Genomic DNA, 22132 nt, shown 5'->3' with positions numbered 1-22132 from the left:
CTTTTTTTTTTTTTCTTTCTTTTTTTAATTACAAACATAGTGAGTAGTCAAGGTTTTGAGTTGGGAAACAACCTCACCATGACATGGGGCTAAAGCAACATACATTATTGACCCTCAGACCATGCAGTGGTAGGAGCCTCAGTTACTGGGTACGCTTTTTTTACAAAATGGTCATAGCGTTGGACTTCGCACAATAAGTGCTACTTCTGAGATTGAAATAATAGGGAATAGCTTTCATAAAAAGAATGGGGAAAAAAATCGTTACCTAATCGTGCATTTGTCCAGATACATTGGATGGCAAAAAGAACACCCTGTCCACCTGGTTGGATGCCTGTGCATTTACCTTGGTTGTTCCCCCACTGGCACTGTGGCATGCGACCAGGGGATTGGGCTAGTGAGATCCAAGTCCTCAGTGTCAATGGGCAAAGAGGTAATGGTCGATGAACTGAAAAAGCCAAGCCGTTGAAGCTGAACGATGCACCATTGGCATATTGAGATTTGGGATTAAAAGGTGCTTCCAAGGGCCAACTACAGAATTCAGTAACTCCCCTTAAGAGAAAGCATCATCCCTACTTCATGAAAAACTGAAGGGATGCCAACTAACCAACCATGAGTTTAGTACTGTACCCATTTCAAGGTCAACCTTCAGCATCTGGGATCTGGCTTCAAAACACCATGTTCGAATAATTTTGTTTTGGACAAAATAGGCCAAAGAATTAAATAAAAATAACAAAATCGAATTTGAATGGTAAAAGCATGGGTTTCTACAGAAGCTCCTACTGCAACAATATTATCATAAACTATCGAACACTTCTTAATGCCACTCCAATGGCCATTCTCACGCAAATGTCAAAGAGCCAAGGAAAACCGATCAGCAAAGCGCATTAAAAACGACAAACCAGATGCATGATGAACATCCATCCAACTCAGCTTTACTCCTCTCCATCTCCAAGCTCTCTAAGCTCCCTTTCCTCTGCTGCAGCGGCCATCAACTCATCAAAGTTCTCCGTCTTCCCAAGCAATATCTCAATCTAAAAGAGAAAGTCAGTTTTTAGCTCACTCACAATAAAAAAAAAAAAAAAAAAGGAATTGGAAGGAGGGGCAAGGGGAGAGAAGATGACTTTGTTTCCACAACCTCCTTATTTTTTTAGATGATATTAACAAGGTCATACACCAAGAGATAGGTCCTACATATCACACCAAGTCACAAACCATTGAAATTCTTATATTGTAGAGTAACTTGCAATCTTAAACTTACCTTTGCTTTCTGGATGGGTCGCCCTCTTGATTCATCTTTCATATCAACAGTAGATGTTGTGATCTCTGTATTTGCAAGAAGTCCAAATTCAAGTTATGATTATTGCTTTAGGTTGAAAGGTTAAATTTAGTACAAGGGATAAGAATCTCACTCTTCTCAACAGCCAGTCCATTGTTCTTCAGGATCTCCGAAATGGTGACAACCGTGGCAATAGCTGCAGATAAAACAGAATAAACCATTAGCGGGCACCTCAAAATAGACCTTCCAGATGATTGGAAGAATCAATGAATATTATTTTTTATTATTATGACATATGGTAATACCATGCACACCTGCTGGGCTCTTCAACATATTAGCCTATACAGCAGAAAGACTCCAATTTCAGGATTTTGCTCAGGCATAGGCAACACTTTCGAGTCATAGTGAATGACAGCATTCCACTCCAAATACCCAATGGCAAAGAGTCTTAGGTGATGATCACTGGGACAAACAAAACTATTTCATTCCAGTGACGATCAAGCATGGCCTAATTTATGATAGGGTGCATCTTCTTGTCACCAAAATTGTTAAGTGAGAAGTTTTAACCTTCTTTTGATTGTCCGTGTCTTATTGAAATGACAGGATTAAACCTCAGTGGAAAAAAAAAAAAAAAAAGGTGTAAAAAGGTTTTCATCACATCAATTAACTCTATGAACGTTCTTGCAAAAGTCATTACATGAACTTAAACCATGTAAGAAATAATTAAATAGTCGTCCCAGCGACTAGGCAACCCAAGACAAGGGAGAAGCAGGTAGCCTAGGCAACAAGGCACCCGCTTAGACATGCAGGATATAACCATGTAATATAACAGTGAACTTTTTTATAATTATGCTTTACATGCAGCATAGAAACCATATAAATGCAATATGATATAATTAGACTAGTAATGACCTAATATGAGAAACCAACATATAATAAACAAAGCATAGGATCTAATATAAGCATATTCATAAAAAATATAAAAAAAAAAAAAAAAATCACGTAAACTCATGAAGCGTCAAACAAGATGTGCTGTCACTTTAGACGCAAGAAAAAGCCTAGACGCCTAGGTGACACCTTGACAACTATGAATATCCCATTATTTATATTGAATAAAATGCACAACAATTTTCCATTTTGTGTTCTTTCAGAACACCATCATATTATTTATTGTCTTTTCATGATTAATGGTAAAGAGTCCCCGGTGATCATCACTAGCACAAACGAAACTATATCATTCCAGAGATCACCAAGCACTGCCTAATTTATCACACCTCCTTTGCAACTATCATTCACATCAATTAACAACCAATGGGGTTGTCATACACCTCAGCTACTACCTCAGGACTGTGATGTTCTATACTTGGGGTCTATTACTCATTGTTCTAGCCATCAATCCATAAATTACTGGGTCACTGGGCATCAAAAAGAGATCTACCCTCCAGGCAGTCCAACCCTTCATTGATATATTAGATGGATAATGTCCAATTGCAACTTCAATGGTCCCTACTTAAACGTAGAATAACATGTTCATGAAACTAGAGTATAAACACAAACTAGTACAACATATTTATATAATGAAAATGTAACCCACATTTTCCTGGAATAGTTTAAACAATATATTTACTATTTCAACTTTTGAGGATAAACATAACAGCCATGGTTGATGTGAGAATATAAGGTTGGATTCGTTCTGGAAGAAAAGGAAAAATGATGCACTCAATGATGCGGAGCTGAAGGTGCGCCGCAGGAAGTAGAGGACAGGCCAGAAGAACAAAGCCCAAACCAATGGCCACAGTTCAGGTTCTGGTTCCTAGTCGAGCCAACCTTTAGGCCAGCTGTATGGGACCATATATGGCTATCTCTCCTGCTTCAGTTGTGGGCCTCATATGGACAGCTGGCATGGAAGAGTAGAAGTTGTATCTTTAGTTGCTATTTCCTAGTAATGCTATTTTGTCAATAGCTAGATTGAGAGGAGTTGCTATTTCTTTTGTTAACTTTTTTTCAGTTAGCTTGGCAGCCAAGCTGCTCCCCACACTATTGGGCTATTACTGTAATGATGTTAATGACAATTATAAATTAAGAGGATGGGCCTCTATAGGCCACGATTTTGGTAGTAAAAATTCTGGCTCTTTGAGAGTGAAGAACTGTGGTGATTCAGTCACATCCTTAGAGATGAAACCATGGAGGGAGGGCGATGATACCCAACCACCGGCCATAGGTGGTGTCGTGGTGATACCTATTGGTCATATCTTCTCTTTCTTATCCCTCTTCTCTGAACTTCACTGTTCAGCCAGCATTCCAGCATTCAGTATCCACTCGTGGGCATCCCTAGGTGATTTCTAACCATCTTTTCTGTTATTACTTAATTCTGTCACAGTTGTTAAGTCAAAGCATATTATGTTAGTTAAGTTTCAGCACTATCTTGAAGTCTGTGACCTGTTGTTGGACAGCAACCTGGTTCAACCTTCAGCTGGTCTCTAAGAATCTAACCATCAGTTTGGGCTGAAATTGAATAATGTTACTCTCCTCTATTCCCTCCCCAATCGATACAAATCTGGTGTGCATCCGATGGTTAGCAAGTTATTTCAGTTTTACTTGCTATTTTGCTGTTATCTATACTTAATTCTGTCACAGTTGTTAAGTCAAAGCATATTATCTTAGTTAAGTTTCAGCACTATCTTGAAGTATGTGATCTGTTGTTGGACAGCAACCTGGTTCAACCTTCAGCTGGTCTCTAAGAATCTAACCATCAGTTTGGGCTGAAATTGAACAATGTTACTCTCCTCTATTCCCTCCCCAATCAATACAAATCTGGCGTGCATCCGATGGTTAGCAAGTTATTTCAGTTTTCTTTACTTGCTATTTTGCTGTTATCTATACTTACTATTTCTGTTCTCGTCAGTTTTTTCATCATGCAGCCATTAGATCCCTTTGATATTTTTATCATTTAAGCACCCTCTTAGGTACTTTAGGATATCCAAACTTCACCATCATCAGAATTATCCTTCTGGAGTTCTATTTAGTCAAAGTTTCTGCTGTGTTTTGGTTCACTGTCATTCTGGCTTCTGTAGGTTAGTGTCGATTTGGTTCAGCCTACCATACCTTAGCACCCAATAAGTATATCCAATTGATGTAGATAAACTGATGGGTCTCAAGTATACCCACAGGAGAAGGGGGTTGAGATTAATGACCACATTGTGGTCCAGCTCATGTTCTAGCTTGTGGGAGCTGGAGTCAATTATTCTCTGAGTCACTTCCAAAAAAAAAACAAAAATTATTGTCTCAGTTAGTTAGTAGTCAGTTATTTGTTTTAATTTGTTGTTAGCGAGCTAGGATTAGGTAGTTAACTGTTTATTTTCTTTATGACTTAAATCCTAAGTCAGTCAGGATTAAGTTTTGACTATTATTTTATTTCAGTTATTTGTTAAAGCTTGGTGTGCAAGCTTAAAAATTCTTTCAATTATGATATCCGAATTAGACTAGGACTTGTCTTTTCAATTTCTATAAAAAAAGTTGTAACACCTGAGCCAATACACGATTTGATTAATGAAATTTAATTGCCTTGGGCTGCAAATTGTTGTGCGAGACAGTGGGTGAGATGCCCTCAACCAGATTTTGGTTCTTACCCCTCTGGCTTAGGCATCTCACCCAACTGTATCCCACATCAAAACAGCATATGGCCATCTCAAATAAACTTCATTCAATCTTCTCAAATTGATTAGAAAGGTCTCTTTAGATAGGCTAGGCACAACCTTACAATTTAGAAACAAACTAAAAAAGGAAACTAACATAAAATAGAAACTAAAACATTTTAAAAACTAACTACTGACTTATACTCTAAGAAACTAGCATAAGACAATAGGAAAACGTTCTAGAAGACTTGTACAGCACCCAAGTTGGTGTTTGACTGGTCAAACCACCAAATACAAAAAAAAAAGCAAAGTGAGCTCGCAGGAGACAGAAATAGAAGCTTGGACTGTTGGTGCTTTGCTGGGTCAAAGGACACTGTTAGGGAGCTTCTAGAAGGCCATAATAGGAGAAAATACTAAAGTAATATGGGCCAAATCACTGTCGACGTGAACAGTACCTCGTGTACTGTCCATGTGAATAGTGTCGTGAACAGTATTTCCTACATTATTTTTGTCTTCTTTTTCTTCATGCTTTGGTCTACATCAGAATACATACTGCTGGAGGAGTTATTTAAGATCCCTGCATTCAAAACCCCACAATCTTGTTTTCTGGGAGATTCTTTTTTTGCAACTTCAAGTGATTGATCTCTTTGTTCCTAGAACCGTTCGGGCCGATCTTTAGAGAATCGAAACATCATCCAAGGACAGCCATTCGATTGAGAGGTTTGAAGCTGATTTGATTTCTGATTAGTCTGATATCATAAATCTCCTAATTTGAACCCTGAATCAAGAATGTCATCACCTCTTGATTGGCCATCCAGAATCATGTGAAATTTTCAGGGTTTTTTTTTATCCTAGATCCTCATTCGACAGTAATATTTGACCTGTTTGATCACCCTAGCACCGTTCTTGCATTCTGTTCTATCATCCAACCGAGCTGCTGGTTGGGCTGTTTCAGTGCTGATGTGGTTAATACCTATAACAACAAATGGATATCATTAGTTTAGGTGTTTATTATTTTGTTGAACCTGCTAATAATTGCTAGGTATTGATCTGTTATTAAGTGCATCTACTGTTATAGATTTGGGGCTATCCTCTTTCAGTTTTTCATTGTGGGGTTGTATCTGATCTGACCTCTACATTATGCATCTATTTAAAGTAGTTTCACTTTCATATTTACAGTCCATAGTGTAGAAAAGAAATTTAGGACTTGAATTTTGTCCAGAAATGTAAACGAAGACAGAAACTTGATCCTCCAAAAGTTACAATTTCACCATGCTCCAAGAGGTGAATGACCAATTTGAACTTTGTGTCAAACTATGCCAAATTGCCAACAGAGTTGCAGCCATTTATGTAGCTCCACCAGAGACTAAAAGGAGAAGCAATAATTCCAGGCGCATGAAGCATAACAGGATACAAAACATTTCAAGAATATATTTCTCAACAGGTTACAGTACTAACTAGGTCTGGGGATCGCTACCTAGTCACGTGGACACTGCGCCAGCATGGGTTCCAACCAAGGGGGCAGGGGTGGCCTTTTAGCTACCCCATGTCTGGGCATAGGGGCGTGCAACCAGGTAGGGATCTTTCTCCCTATTAACTATTACAACAAAATATAAATGAGCCTAGGCCTTGGTTAAAACCGATGCTATGAGACTGAAGTGTTTGTTCTCTCGGTCACCCATATACTATAAAAGATTGTGCAATTTCACATAGGGCAAACTGAGTGGGTTAAAACAATAGAACTGTAATAAAAAAAACTTAAGGGAGACTATGATGGTACAGTGATTATATCAAACCATGTTTGATGAAGCAGAGATATAGCAGTGTCAAAAACATGTGTAAAATATATGGGCAAATAGTAAACAAAACCAGGATGATAGAAGGAGCACTGGAGCAGGATAAAGACCTAATAAAGAGGAAAGCTGAAATGAACAAGGAGCATGGCAGAAAAAAGGATTTGAATCTATATATGCGCTACCAGCTAACAAGACCTTTCATAATTATAAAAGGAAGAAAAAACAAGGTTTTGTATTAGAGAATTACAGAGCTTTGGATAATGAATGAGTCAACAGATAATGTCTAAAATAAACACTAACAATTGAATATACAAACAAAAAGGGACAACAGATAAAACATACAAAATATGGACCAGACTGAAGGAAGAAAGGAAGCCACTGCATTGCCCCTCACCCAATAAAAAATCCATAGTGAAACTGAACATGAAAATATAAAATTATAACTTATATCTTTATGAAACAGAATGAAAAGGAAAAGAACAACCTGCCCCTTAAACAAACTCCCCCCCCCCCCAGAAAAAAAAAAATCCATACTGAGCATGAAAATTTATATTCTCTTCCACCCCTTTCTTCAACAGCTTTATCTTCTGATTTTAAAACTCCCTCTACCCCACCCTTACCATCCTCGGACTATTGATTCCTCTTTACTCCTATTTTCGCCATCCAGAAACCCTCCTCTTACTCTTTTGTATTTGAGAGCAAATGAAAAGGGAAAGAATCTAAACAAAATTAACAGAACTGAATATAACAATATTGCACTTCCTGGGGACACAAGATCAATTTCAGGAACACACAAGGATAACATCATCTGAAACTGCTCTGAGTTTCTTCTTTTATAAAAATTTTGTCTGCGATTTTTAGCAAAACCTTCAAAACTTTCCATTATATGTTATATTTTCCCCTTCAAGGTGATGATATGGTTCCCAGATTAGTTTTGGCATACACTTGACTTGAAATATCTTCATCCATCAGTTAGGTTGACTTTTTCATTTTTCCTGTAGGGGTTACCCAAGGTAGCTGATAAAATGTAACCTTCCCTGCTTAAATATCCTCCGGATGAAGGGGAAATCAGTTCAAGCAGGAATTCCAATCAGTTTGCAAGGGAAAATGATGCAGATCAAATAGATGGAAGAAAATCTGCTGGCAGTAGGCCAGATTGACAGAAGAAAAAGAGAGGAGGGAGAAGAAAGAAAGAGAGAGCAAGTGAGAGGAGATAGTGGTGAGAGCAGGGAAACGCAACAGCTTCACTTTATTATATATCTAATTCTCAATCCATTCATTCAAATTGTTGGGTGGCTATTTAATGGAGTCTATACCCGAAATAACAGATCTCAAAACTCCAACCCAAAGGTAGGATCACAGATTGTCAGGAAACCAGAATTTAGAGAATACTTATATCTCACAACCTACCAAACAGATCTGTCAGCAATTAATTCTTTCAGTACAAATTAACCCCAAAGTTTGATCATTGATGATGACCCAACAGTCAGATTGATTCAAAGCTGTGGTAGCATCCATTCTTAATCGTTCCATCCCATGGGATTTTCCGCAACATTGGAGCCATTACATTCCTTTTCTGGACACAATCACACAGAGGATAACCCACTGTTTCAGAGAAGTGAACTCTACGGCGGACATTTTGGCTACGAAGGGAGCTGTTTCACAGTGTCTACTATCTGGCCTAGCCCTCCTATTTTTTTTTCATCTGAACTAAATTGATACATTCAGCAAAGACCTAGGTACAGCCGTACAGGTTCATGTAGTGTGTCATAGCACAAGTTCTTTATTATTGGTGTGGAGTGTTCGCTGATGGCAATACCGAAGGTGGACCTCTATCCAATTTTTCGAGTTCCTCCCTGCTGATGGCAATGCAGAAATGGGGGTGGGGGGAATTTCTGTATTTTATGTTACTCGGGTTATGCCGGGACTTTCCTGTACATCACCTTTTATTTTTCATTAATATACTTCACTGAACTTTTGCCAAAAATAAAATCCAATGGTCAGATTGAAACCCGTGGGGAAGTTTCAGAAATAGCAACTACTAGTTCCTAAAATCTAGGAACTTTGATATCAGTCAATCAGAAGTTCTGATGGGGACCAAAGTTTGGTCAAACAACCCTTTTAGGAGAGAGAAAAACTCCTAATAAAAGCTAAATCTAAGGGTCAGATATTCCTAAATGATGGCCTTTCTTGGCAGCAAAAACCACCCAAAACAGGGGTTCCACCAACTGTGAAAACAGCAATATAACAATAGCAAATCTAAGATCAAGTTGATCCTTATCTCCTCCAATATTCAGGGACATAAAGCTTTTAATATTCCAACAGAAAATAGGACAATAAAATAACTCACCAGGGCTGTACTTACGATGGGCGTGTTCTAAAGTTACAAGTAACTTATGTAGCTGAACTACTATTACAAGTAGATAAGATATTAGAAATAGGCATCTTAACTACTCTTGGGATCTTCCTCTTATTCCCCCTCCCCCTCCCCCTCCCCCCAATAGATTGATATTTCATCCTTTTGATCTTTGTTTCTTCCCCTTGTCTTTTTTTTGTATCATCCTTTTGATGGTTGTAAATATTTTCTTTCACTGGGGTTTCCTCTTGGATAGCCTTCTTTATTTGTTTGTTGTATTTTGTTTCTCTTTTCTTAATATATTTTTCCGTTCACCCTAAAAAAAAAAGAAGGTTCCTCAAATAACTCCACAGTTTCTGGTTCCTTCGAGTAAACAGAACTAGACCACATAACCCAAAAATGAACCACAAATTGGTCCAATCTTGGCCCAACTCAAACAAACCAATTTGGCTCCACATTAGAAATTCTAAAACATTACAAGATAGCCAAAACGAGAGAAAGGAAGGGTAGAGATTTAGACCATGTGAGGTGTATTAAAACTGATGATGGTAGAGTGCTAGTACGAGTTGAGGGCATAATGAAGTGATGGGAAGAGTATTTTTGCAGCCTACTAAGTGGAAATTGGCCCAAAAGATAACATTACTCGTTAAGACACCACTCGTCATAGATATATATATATATATATATATGAAAGGTTGGAGTGGCCGAAGTTAGAGAAGCCTTAAGAGGAAAGAAGGCAAGACTCCAGGCCCAGATGAGGTCCCAATAGAAGTATGGAAAAGCCTAGGATTATGTGGGGTATCTTTGCTAACCAATCTTTTTAACAGGATTATGAGCACAAAGAAAATGCCAGATGATTGGAGAAGCATTGTAGTTCCTATCTACAAAAATAAAGTGGACAGTCAAAACTGCAACAACTATAAAAGCATAAAACTAATGAGTCATACTGTGGACGTGTCGGAAAAGGTTATTGAAGCCCGCCTAAGAAGAGAATATACTATATCAAGTAAATATATATATATGTACGAGAACATGGTGACTAATGTGAGACCGTGGGAGGGCAACGAAGTGAATTCCCATTTGGGCAACACCAAGGATCAACCTTAATCCCTTATTTGTTTGCGGTTATCATGGATAATTTAACTAGAAATATTCAAGATGAGGTTTGTTATGTATGCTCTTTGATGATGATTTTGTTTTGTGGGGATGAGACTAAGGCTGGGATTAGCGCTAAGTTGGAGCTTATGGAGATCAACCTTGGAATCAAGATGTTTTGAGATAAGTACAATGAAGACAAACTATATGATGTGTAACTTCAGTTACATTACAATGGATAATGAAATGGTGAAGATTGAGAAAAGAGAGGTACCACAAAGTGATCATTTCAGGTATCTAGGGTTAATTATAAATAAAGGAGATATAAATGATGATGTTTCTCAGAGGAATAAGGTGTGATGGATGACGTGGAGAGGTATCCCTTTAAAGCTTAAAGGAAAGTTCTATAGGACAGTCATCTGACCGGCTATGATGTACGGTGCAGAATGTTGGCTGTAAAGAAGTGTCATATAGATAAGCTTCATGTAGCAAAGATGGGGATATTGAGATGGATCATAGATATGTGGCAAAATTAGGCTGGGTAAAGTAAGGGATAACCATAATAGAGCAGATTTGGGAGTTGCCCCGATTCATGATAAGCTTCGAGAAAATCGTTGGACGTGATATGGTCATGTTCAACGAAGGCCTGAGGATGTCCCAATAAGGAGTGATCTGATTAAATAGAAGGATCTAAAAGAGCTAGGAACAGGCCTAAAATGACAATAGAAGAAGTAGTGAATAAAGACATGTGTAATTTAGATTTGGTCCCAAGAATGACCTCGGATAGAACTTTTTTAGGGCAAGAATTCATGTTCCCGACCCCTTTTAGATGAGATTTTTCTGTTTTTGTTGTGGTGTGCTCCTTTCCTTCTACTTTTACTTCTCTTTTGCCATCTTTGATTGGATCCATGTAGCCGATCCCATTTAGTTGGTCCCATTTAGTTGGGATAAGGCTAAGTTGTTGTTTTAGAAAATCTACAACGAACTTCTTACTTGCTTCAATGGATTTTATTGGAAGGTAACTACTAGATTAATTCCAAGTTAGTTGACGAGTTGTAATATATGTCTCCATTCAATTTCTGATGGATAAAAATAAATCAATCATGGGAAAAATATTTGTAGGGGAAATCTTCAAATTTCACAAGTTGAGGGGGATGAGAGAAGAGGAATGGAAGAAAGAAAAAATTCTTTGAGTAAGTAATTCCAGGTAATTCAATACTGCTGCAGCTTGAATACTTTCCCAATTTCCACATCTTCCTTAGAGTAAATCACATATATAAGAAAAACTAACTAATATTATGTGGGATAGTTCCACCAAACCAAAAACATCACACCACAAATTATGGAGTCAGGGTTGGACACCCTATCAAACAAAAAATTCTAAGAACAAAAGATTTATAAATTATTCCAGTCAGGCATGCAGCCAAATGTAACTAACACAAACTGATATGCATACCAAGGAGAAGAAATCAAGAATGGTAATATGACAACAGTAATGCATTTGCTAGTGCTAATTAATATGGGTAGGACTGGGTTCCAACCCGGTTCCTACATGGGTCGCCCACTTGGAGTAATCATAGACCCACTAGGATTCAGAACCCTAGCTAGCCAATTCTCTATAAATAATAGGGTTTTGGCCACAAAGCCAATTAGGGTTTTGACATAATCTCTAAAGCGCTCTCTCTCCCTATTCTTTTCTGTTTCTCCCAATTGAGAGTGTCTCCAAGGATCTCCATTACAATCCTTGGTTTTGGAGGGTGGAATATTGCCTAGCGAGATCACCGCAACCTTTCATTCGTCGCTATTCGTGCGGATCGACGCGTGGTGCAACCCGATCCATTTTGCTGTGAGGAAAGCTATACTGAGGTAATCCCCGATACCCGTTTACTTTCCGCTTTTACATTGGCATCAGAGCCAGGTTTTATTTATGATTACATTGCGCATCGTCGCATGAAATCTAAAACATGGTTCCACCTTGCCGAGCCCCACTGTGATGGTATCTCACCATGGAATCATAGAGCTACAGCAGTAGTTGCCACTTATCCTATATGTCTATTGGTTGTTTTTTTTTCTTTTGTGTGCGCGACGAGCGGCGCTGCCCCGACCATGGTCCTTGCCTGCCTTCCGTTAATCAATTGATGTAATGAAATTGTTTTAATGTTACCTGATTAATGGGTCGGTGACATAAGCAAAACAAAAAGGTGTTATGCTTATGTCACGGTTTATAAGAAATAAAATTTGTTTGTCAATGTCAAAAGTAAAACAAATTTTATTATTTTTTTTTCTGAAAAATGTGTATAACAAACTCAATCCATACTTAATTCGGTTATTGGGGACAAATCCAATACCTGTCCGATCCCGATTTGGATTGATCAAATTTAAATAAAAATATTGAAATATTTAAAATTTGTTTTTGACTTCATAAGTCATCTGCATCGATTCACCAATTCAATTCCTTTAATCATGGTGAGTCTGCCTTTATGAAGTTAGGGTTTTGGACCCTTCTGAGCATAATGATAGTGGTTTTGAACTATCTCCTTCTTTAAGATAATACATGTTTTATGTTACTTGCTATTTGGATCGACAAGTATTGGAAAGTTTAAACCCTGATTGTGATTAACTGTGATGTAATTTAGGGTTTGGGTTTGTGTAACCCTACCTAAAATTACATTTTTCCCTTAATGACTTAGGTCAAAGGGGGAGGGTACTTTATTTGATTTACTTGAAGTTATTGCTATGATGATGCATATTTATATAGTTTGCTTTACATTATTGGTTCTATTGGCATGACTCGACCATGCGACCATCGCGTTATTAAGCCAGACACAATATTGATTTGAAATGTGTTTTAGCATGTATATGTATATATTGACAAATCATCATACCCTCCCATGGCGGTTTTTGACTTGAGACTCGCTCCACTTGTTGGGATGTATGGTCAATCTCCACCCATTGACCCTTGGATTTTTTTTTTTTTTTTCTGGGTTGGAGATCATGATTGGTATTTAATTAAAGTGGCATGTTCATGTATATACGTCAAAGATAGTCTTCGTGTATGATGTAAACTGCGGCGCTCCCTATTTGTAGATTGATGTAGTAGGCCTTTTAAAGGATGTAATTATTTTTTGGGACAATGTAATTAATTTTTTGAGAAGCCTTGAAAAGGGTAAGCATCTCGCACTGCATATCATATGCTTACACTACCTCGACATACCACTTTAAGTACCAATGGGGTTTCTATGTGGGACCCATGCGCACCCATTTGTATAACGCAATTTTTGTGGATTGGAGATACTTAATTCTCCTTACATTTGTTCGAAATCGATTAAAATTATGTCCCTGACCCACACATGTGAGATTTGATAATGAGCTTAGCGAAATTTTTGTGTGCAGTGATATAGCCACTAATCATGTTGCTATGGACCTCACCAAGGGTGACAAATTGACTGGACCCAACTATGACATGTGGCATTGAAAGATTCAATATTTGCTCAATGAGCAAAACTATCTTGAGTATTTGACTAATGTTATGAACAAACCCGCTAAGGGTGCTACCGCTCAACACCGTCGTGATATGGAAAGCCTATAATCAATGGGTAAATAAAGATCGCAGTATGCGCTTCAATATGTTAAGCGCTATGCATGATGAGTTGATTGATGATTATGAGAAACACACCACAGCTAAGTCCATGTGGGACCAGCTGAACATTGACTTCGGAGGTACATTTACTACAAGGTTAAGGAGTATGACCTTGAAGTTTGAAATGTATAAGATGAATCCTAAGCACACTATGCCCGAACACCTTAGGGTGGTCAAGGATATGATTTGGAAGTTGAAAGATACTGAGACCACTCTCACTGATGAGTAGTAGGTTCAAGTTGTCATTAGGACATTACCCCATTTTTGGAACCCATAAAGCTCGTTTTCACACACAATGACAACATTAGAAATTTTGCTGATGTTGCTCAACATGTGAAACTTGGGGCGAAGAGCCAAGAGGCGAACCGTGTAACTGCCCTACTCGCCCAAGGAGGCAAGCGCAAGTTCAAGCGCAAAAGGCAAGGCAACCCAAGAAATCAGGGTATGGCTCAGAACCAGGAGCCAAAAGAAGGCAAGCCCGCCAAGCACAAAAGGGCAAGTGCGGCAGAAAGAAAGATTTATTCAAGGTCAAATGCTACAACTGCCAGAAGATGGGGCATTTCACTCGTGATTGCACTAAGCCGAAGCAGGTACCATTTCTATCCCACTCTCCCTGTACATATGTTTATACTCATGCTTTGGTTGCCCATATACAGTCTGATTGGATTGTGGATACAGGAGCAACAAAACATATAGCACGAGATCGAGGGGATTTTGTAGATTATCGTAGAATTCCAACTGGATCCCAGAACGTGTTCATGGGGAACAACACAAGTGAGGCAGTTCGAGGATTTGGTACTTATCAGCTCAAGATGCGTAATAGACACACCTTGCTTCATCACGACATGCTTTACGCACCGGATATTCAGCATAATCTACTTTCAGTTTCTACATTATTACCTTTAGGATATTCTTTCCATATTGACGGTTGCACTTTAGAGTTTTATTTGAGTGGTACTTTTGTTGGACGTGGATCCTTACTTGATGGATTTTTTAAATTAGATTTAATTGATTCTGCTTCATCTGTTTCTTATGTAGTTAATAGATGTGATAATTATGAATCTATTACATGGTATGCTAGATTGGGACACATAGGGTGAGACAGGATAACTAGGTTAGCTAAAGAAGGCCTTTTAAGCCCACTCACTAAAGTCAACCTCCCTGTGTGCAAGCCCTGTCCAGCAGGTAAGGCTCATCAGAAGCCTTTTTGGAAAGGCAGTCCGAGCTACCCAGCCTCTAGAACTTGTCCACTCAGATATTTGCGGACCTATAAATGTAAAGGCATACCATGGCACCTCTTATTTTCTCCCATTTATTGATTATTCGTGATATGGTTATGTGTATCTGATCGCTCACTGCTACGAGGCATTAAATTGCTTCAAACGCTTCGTGGCAGAGGTTGAGAATCAGTCAAGTAAGAGCTTAAAAACTCTGCGCACTGACCGGGGATGCGAGTATCTATCCGACCAGTTTAAAGAACTGTGTGAGGAGAAGGGGATTCACAGGCAGTTAACCATTTCTCGCACTCCGCAGCAAAATGACATAGCGGAGAGGAGAAATAGGACACTCTTAGATATGGTTGGGTCAATGATGGCGCAAGCCAACCTCCCAATTTCTTTCTGGGGGGATGCTCTTTTGACTATTGTCTACATCCTTAACCGAGTGCCTTCACAGTCAGTTCCTTCGACCCCTTATGAGTTATGGAAGGGTGCAAAGCCAAATTTAGGGCACATGCAACCATGGGGATCAATAGATTATGTTCACAGCACCTCCCATAAGTTTGGAAAGCTTGGCCCTAGAGCTAGGAAATACATATTTATAAGACACTCCGACAACTCGAAGGATTACGTTATGTACGGTGAACACCTTGATGGAGGAATGATTGAGATAGGTCACGGGATATCGACTTTATCGAGACAGATTTTCCTAGCATTGGTGACGCAAGCAGGGATCTCGACTTCTTTGAGATAGAAGACAAGGAAAGCGTCTCACCTATTCTTGGCAAGGGTGGGGAATTAACTCATCATGTAATCACCAAAGAAAGTGAGACTGATCATCAGCCTAGTGGGAGTGTACCAACCAGTGGGAGTGTACCACTAGACGATCATCAGGATTCCCTCGCACGTAGGAGCACTCGTGAGCAAATTCCCCATCGACGTTTTGAGATTGAAGGGGATGCTCTCATTTGTGTTCCAAAGGATGAGGATGAGCCTACTTCTTTGCGAGAGGCGCTCTCCTCACCTGCTAAGGATAAGTGGCAAGCTGCTATGGAGGATGAACTGAATTCTATGAGTAAGATCCAAGTATAGGAGTTAGTTGACTTACCTCCTGGGCGTAAGACCATTGGAAACAAATGGGTTTTAAAGGTCAAATGCAAGGTGGATGGTTCAATTGACAAGTATAAGGCACGCCTTGTGGTGAAGGGCTATACCCAAAAGAAGGGTGTAGACTATGATGAGACTTTCTCTCCAGTGGTGAGAATTGCCTCAATTCACCTCATTCTAAGCATTGTCTCAAAATTGAATTTAAAGCTCTTTCAGATGGATGTTAAAACTGCATTTCTCAATGGAAAACTAGACGAGGAGATCTTTATGGATCAACTAGTGGGTTTTGAGGCCAAAGGACAAGAGCGCAAAGTTTACCATCTCAAACGTTCTATATATGGCCTTAAACAATCGTCTAGGCAGTGGTACTTTAGATTTCATCATGCCATTATCTTTATTGGTTTTGAAATGATTGAAGAAGACCACTGTGTATGTGAAACGATCCAAGGGAAGTTTCCTTATTTTATCCTTATATGTTGAAGACATTCTATTGGCTGGGAATGACATGGAGATGATTGTCACCACTAAAGAGAGGTTGTCCTCTACTTTGAGATGAAGGACATGGGTGAAGCCAACTTTGTATTAGGCAGCAAGATTATTAGGAATTGCTCTAGGAATATTCTTAGTTTGTCTCAAGAGACTTACATAAAGAAGATTCTTGAACGATTCCACATGGATAAGTCTAAACCCATTGACACTCCCATGGACAAGGCCTATGTTTTGAACCTTGACCAGTGCCCTAAGACAGATGAAGAGAAGAATCAAATGTCCAAAGTACCCTATGCGGCAACGATAGACAGTCTGATGCATGCGATGATGTGCACACGTCCAGATATATGCTTCGCAGTTGGCATGGTTAGTCGTTACCAGAGTAATCCAGGACCACGCCATTAGCAGACAGTGAAAAGAATCTTTTGATACCTTTGTGGGACCACTGATCTCACCCTCACCTACAGTGGTTCGGATTTGAGATTGAGAGGCCACAGTGATGCCAACTGGGCTAGTGACGAAGATGAGCGCAAATCTACTTCGAGATATGCATTTATCCTAGGAGGTGGGGCTATATCTTGGAGTAGCAAGAAGCAGACCTGCATCGCCCTATCCACGATGGAGTCCGAGTACATCGCGTGCTCGGCGGCTGTTCAGGAGGCCGTTTGGCTAAGGAGTTTCCTACAGTGCCTTGGCATTACCATTTAGGAGGCCGTTTGGCTAAGGAGGTTCCTACAATGCCTTGGCATTACCGCTCATTTTGGAGATGCAGTGCTTGTACACTGTGATAGTACGATAGCTTTGGCATTAGCCAAGGACCCCAAGTTCCATGAGAAAGCCAAACACATAGATATCAGATATCACTACATTCGAGAATTGGTTGCGTAAAAGGAAGTTGTCTTAAATAATATCTCCACGATTAGCATGGTGGCTGATCCATTAACTAAGCCTATTGCTCGGGACATTTTCCTTGCTCATGTTAGGAATCTGGGACTTAGACGTGGATGATTTGTATTTTGGGTTTTGACATTTTCTTTAGACATTATTGTTATCACTATTTGATTTATATATGAGACATAATTCTTTAGAGTGATTTACGTGTGTACACATTTTATTTAGTAAATATGTCACGAGGCTTGAATCGACCCAATCACATAGGTGATTCACCTTGGCACATGGAAACAGCGAGCAAGATGAGCCAAATTCACCTTGGCGCTTAAAGATAGCGAATGAGATGAGCTGACAGCTTTTTAACTAAGTGGCGCCTTAGTTAGAGCTAAGATAAGGAACACAGAGATCTCACGTCTTCGTGTAACCTACTTATAGCCGAGTGTGAGAACTCAGGCAGACACCATGGGGGGTGACTGGGCTATTTACTCAGGTTAGGCGCTTGAAAGTGCGACTGAACCCAGACTCGTATGGTGTTTTTTCTATTTTATGAGTGACAAGCCCACCTTAGTGAGAGTTGCACCATAGCATACATTTCATACTGTATATGCTTTATTACGACCGTTTATGAGAATGACTGAATGGATCCCTTCTTCGTCACTGTGTGAGTCACTTGAATCAAAATTGAGTTAATCCTATGGATACCCTCTACCTGAGACCATATCATGAAGAGGATGCCCAATGACGCTACTTTGACGTGCTCCTTAGGATTATGGATGATGCGGCCTAACAGAACACGATTGGGAAAGCGGTTGGGAATAGTCAGATTGACATGTGAGCTTAGGGAAAACCATTCGAAATTGCACCCTTGTGTTGTGGCTTATTGCCCAAGCGACTTGTTGTATTTATGTTTCGACGTAGTCATAAGCACATGACATGTTTTTAATGCCAGCACTGCTCATCATGAGGAATCGAGAGTGCTAGACTTGGTGTAATTGGATTGTTTAGGGTACCCCAGATTATTTGTTAGTGAATTGCTATGTTGGTTAAATAGAAGCTTGATATAGCACTCCTACATTCGTATTATCTCGTTAGGTCGCACGCTCTATTTCCTGTATGATGAGACACCTATAGTAGAGAGACTTCCAGAATGGACAATTGAGTATGTCCACCCTTCGTGGGCTAGTGAGAGATATTAATTAATATGGGTCGGAGCCACTTGGAGTAATTATAGACCCACTAGGATTTGGAACCCTAGCTAGCCAATTCTCTATAAATAATAGGGTTTTGGCCACAAAGCCAATTAGGGTTTTGACATAATCTCTAAAGCTCTCTCTCTCCCTATTCTCTTATGTCTCTCCCAATTGAGAGTGTATGTCTCCATTACAATCCTTGGTTTTAGAGGGTGGAATATTTCCTAGCGAGATCGCCGCAACCTTTCGTTTGTCGCTGTTCGTGCGGATCGATGCGTGGTGCAACCCGATCCATTCCGCTGCACAAAAAGCTATACTGAAGTAATCCCCGATACCTGTTTACTTTCCGTTTTTACAGCTAGCTAGATGACAAAGACTAGCTAAATACACCTCTCAGGCCTCCAGAGAAAAATGGTACACAACCAATGTTTCACACCAACACAACCCAAAATCCAATTGTATGAACATCCTTATTGACAGATTAAATATAAAACTTAATGTAAACACCAAATAAAACATATATTCTATAAGGGAGATCAACAGGTCCAAAGAAACAATACCCATTCCAAGGGCGGAAAGTTCAACCTCATTATGTTGCTGCATGTACCTCTGCAGATAGGATTTAAGACCGAGGAAAAAATTATCAGGTCAAAGAAACGGCCAAAAATGAAGTTAATATTTTTCTAAAGTCAATGCCAAAACGAACAGGACATTTCAGTCCAAAAAACTCAAGACCTTCAACAAGAAAAAAAATAATAATAATAACAGTAATATAAACAAAGTAATGTGATAATAATCATTGCAGTAGTAGTGGAAGCCAAAACGAAAATAAAACAAAATAAATTTCAAAACCCCATCCCGCAGTACCTATTACACTATTAGAGAAAAATCAGAATCATTCAAACATATAATAAATGAATAATTTAAAAAACAAAGTGAGGAGCCAACACAACCTAAAAGTAAAAGATAATTCAATAGAAGACAGTAAACATAGTTTTGAGATGGCGTTAAGAAAGGACAGGGATTAGTTAACAGAAACTAAGTCCCCTAAAAAAAAAAACCCGAAATGAACGAATGGCTCAGAAACGGATTCGAAACCCTAAGGAGAGCAATAATAGTTTCCATCGGAACTCAAAACGAAGATTGGATTTTACCTTAGCGAGATTAACATAGAAGAAAAGCGGCTTCTTGGTATGGGAGACCTGAATCCGATTCTTCTTGTGCGAATCTACGATGCTGATGTTATTTACTCCATCTGTAATCTCTTCCATTGTGGACAAGAAAAAGCAGGGGGAAGAACTAGCCCGAAACGAACCCAAATGCTCTCTTTCTCTCTCAAGAAAAAAAAATATCTACGGAGAAAACAGAAAAATTTAAGAGGAAGCTGCTATAAGACCCGCAGATGGAAGAGAAAATATGAAATACACCCAATCCAAGTCGTAGCTTTTACTCTTGAGATAGCGGGAAACACACTCTAGATAGCGGGAAATACTCGCATATGTAGCAAACACGTGATAGGTCAAGGTTTTAAAACTCGGTATCGGTACGGATCGAACTGATTTACCCCTGTTTAAAAAAAAAAAAAAAAAGGAGAGGATCGGTTTCAGGTTATTCCGATCTGATCCGGGGCAATCCTGACTGATCTGATTCGATTTTTAAAACTATGGTCATGATTAGGGGTGTCAATCGGTCGGGTCAGTTCGGTTTTGGTCGGGCTTAATCGGGCTTGAAGACTTTCAAAGGCTACACCGTGTCCGCCTATTTAACTAATCGGGCTTAGTTATTGAGGGCATGGTACGTTTTATATTCGGTCGGTCGGCCTCGGGTTATAATCGGACCACCTTAATCGGGCTTTAGTCGGGCCTTAACAGGGCTACGGACATGTTTAATGTTAAACGGGCTTTAACCGGTTTTTAAACGGGCCCTCTTTAAAATGTGCTCTTATATTCCGGCCCACTCATGCAAGTCCAAAAAAATGACAATTAATCAATAAATGATACCAAATATAACCATTATTTAAAATGTGAACATGTTTTTACTTTTTAGTTTTTACTTTTTAATTCGGGGGGTAAAATAGGTATTCTACAATCATTAAAGGGTCGGGTAGGCCAGTGCACAATAGGCCGGTCTCGGTCGGGTGTTAAACGGTCGGTCTCGGTAGGGCGCCCGACGGTCCAAGTAGCAAAACCAAGATCGACCGTTTATAAACGGGTCAGGCTCAAGCCCGACACGTTTAATAAACGGTCCGAGTCGGGTTGATCTATAAACAGTCGGTCCCAGTCGGTTTAGTCGGTTCGGGCCACGAATTGACACCCCTAGTCATGATCAATAAACCTTGGGTCTAAACCTGTGGTTTTCCGAGAGTTATCCCAACTCTCGAGCCTTTCTCAATAAGGCTAGCGAAGGTTTAGTGTTACTCTCTCTCCTAATTTTTCACTTGTGTTATCTCCCCTCTTTTCTCTCACATGTTTTTCTCTCCCTATGTCTCTTTCTCTCTCTTGTTTTGTGTCTGTCTCTCTCCTCATTAGTAATGCTACTACATCCCCTGGGGCAAGCTGCAGAGGATCCAAATCCTTCTCAATAGCTATGACCCCTGATATTCCACCACTTGTGTAGACCTTATAGTGTCTCGAAAAAATAAGGAGACGGTTGGACTTCTTGATTATTTGATATTCTTCGTGAAGAGTCAAACATAGTAGAAAAGTTCTACATATTAATTCTCGGACAAGGATTCCAACTCTTATCAAGGAGTTATAGGACTCTTACCAAGGAGTTATAGGAGATGTAGTCGTTGATAGATGACCATATGGTTTGAAGGCTTAAATGGATTCCACGTACACTAATCAAACTTGGACTCTCATGGATCCCCACTTGAGAGTGTAGAATTTAGTTGGCCTCTTAATTTAAGAAGTCCTTGTCATTATGGTAATGCATCATGGTTCTTTGGCGCATCAATAGTTGATGTCCCTCGAACTAAATGTTAGTGTACTAGATTTGTGGTATTATATAATAAATGAAAGAGATGTTCAATATAAAATCTACTGCTCTTTTGAAAAATATAAAAGAGAGAGAGTGTTTGTGTCACGCCCCGTTCACACAGAACCGAGCCAGTGACCGGGTTAACACCGGTTAACCCAAACCTGCCAGGATCATCTGATACAGTATTCCACCACAGCATACACACACCTAAGAAAGTGCTCATCAGTTCAGCGGAAGACTTGATTTACCTGTGAATATTCCCATAATACTTGATACCCAAATTGTAATACAATAGTTAAGTACATGTGGGCCCGAGGGCATGATATTTACACAAAAAGAATACAATTTTACATATCAAATACTCAAAAGGAATCATCAAAAATCAGATAGTACAGCTCAGCTCGGTACCAAAAGTAGAGCTCAGCTCGGTATCAAAAGGTGGAGCTCAGCCCGGTATCAAG

At 39.4% G+C, this 22132-nt stretch overlaps 1 protein-coding gene across 1 annotated transcript; it reads right to left on the bottom strand.

Annotated features, from left to right (window-relative positions):
• Window positions 1–716: 716 nt before the first annotated feature.
• Window positions 717–20169, bottom strand: LOC122089578 (uncharacterized protein At2g34160-like). The gene is made up of 5 exons (XM_042659312.1): window positions 19847–20169; window positions 19253–19301; window positions 1410–1472; window positions 1259–1323; window positions 717–1031 (listed from the first exon to the last, which is right to left on the bottom strand). Exons 1-5 carry the CDS (start codon window positions 19961–19963, stop codon window positions 933–935), a joined length of 393 nt encoding a protein of 130 aa, XP_042515246.1. The 5' UTR covers window positions 19964–20169; the 3' UTR covers window positions 717–932.
• Between the last annotated feature and the right edge of the window lie 1963 nt (window positions 20170–22132).

This window comes from Macadamia integrifolia, chromosome 2 (genome assembly GCF_013358625.1).
Source record: "Macadamia integrifolia cultivar HAES 741 chromosome 2, SCU_Mint_v3, whole genome shotgun sequence".
Classification (NCBI taxonomy): domain Eukaryota; kingdom Viridiplantae; phylum Streptophyta; class Magnoliopsida; order Proteales; family Proteaceae; genus Macadamia; species Macadamia integrifolia.
This window is presented reverse-complemented; position numbering and strand designations above follow the sequence as displayed.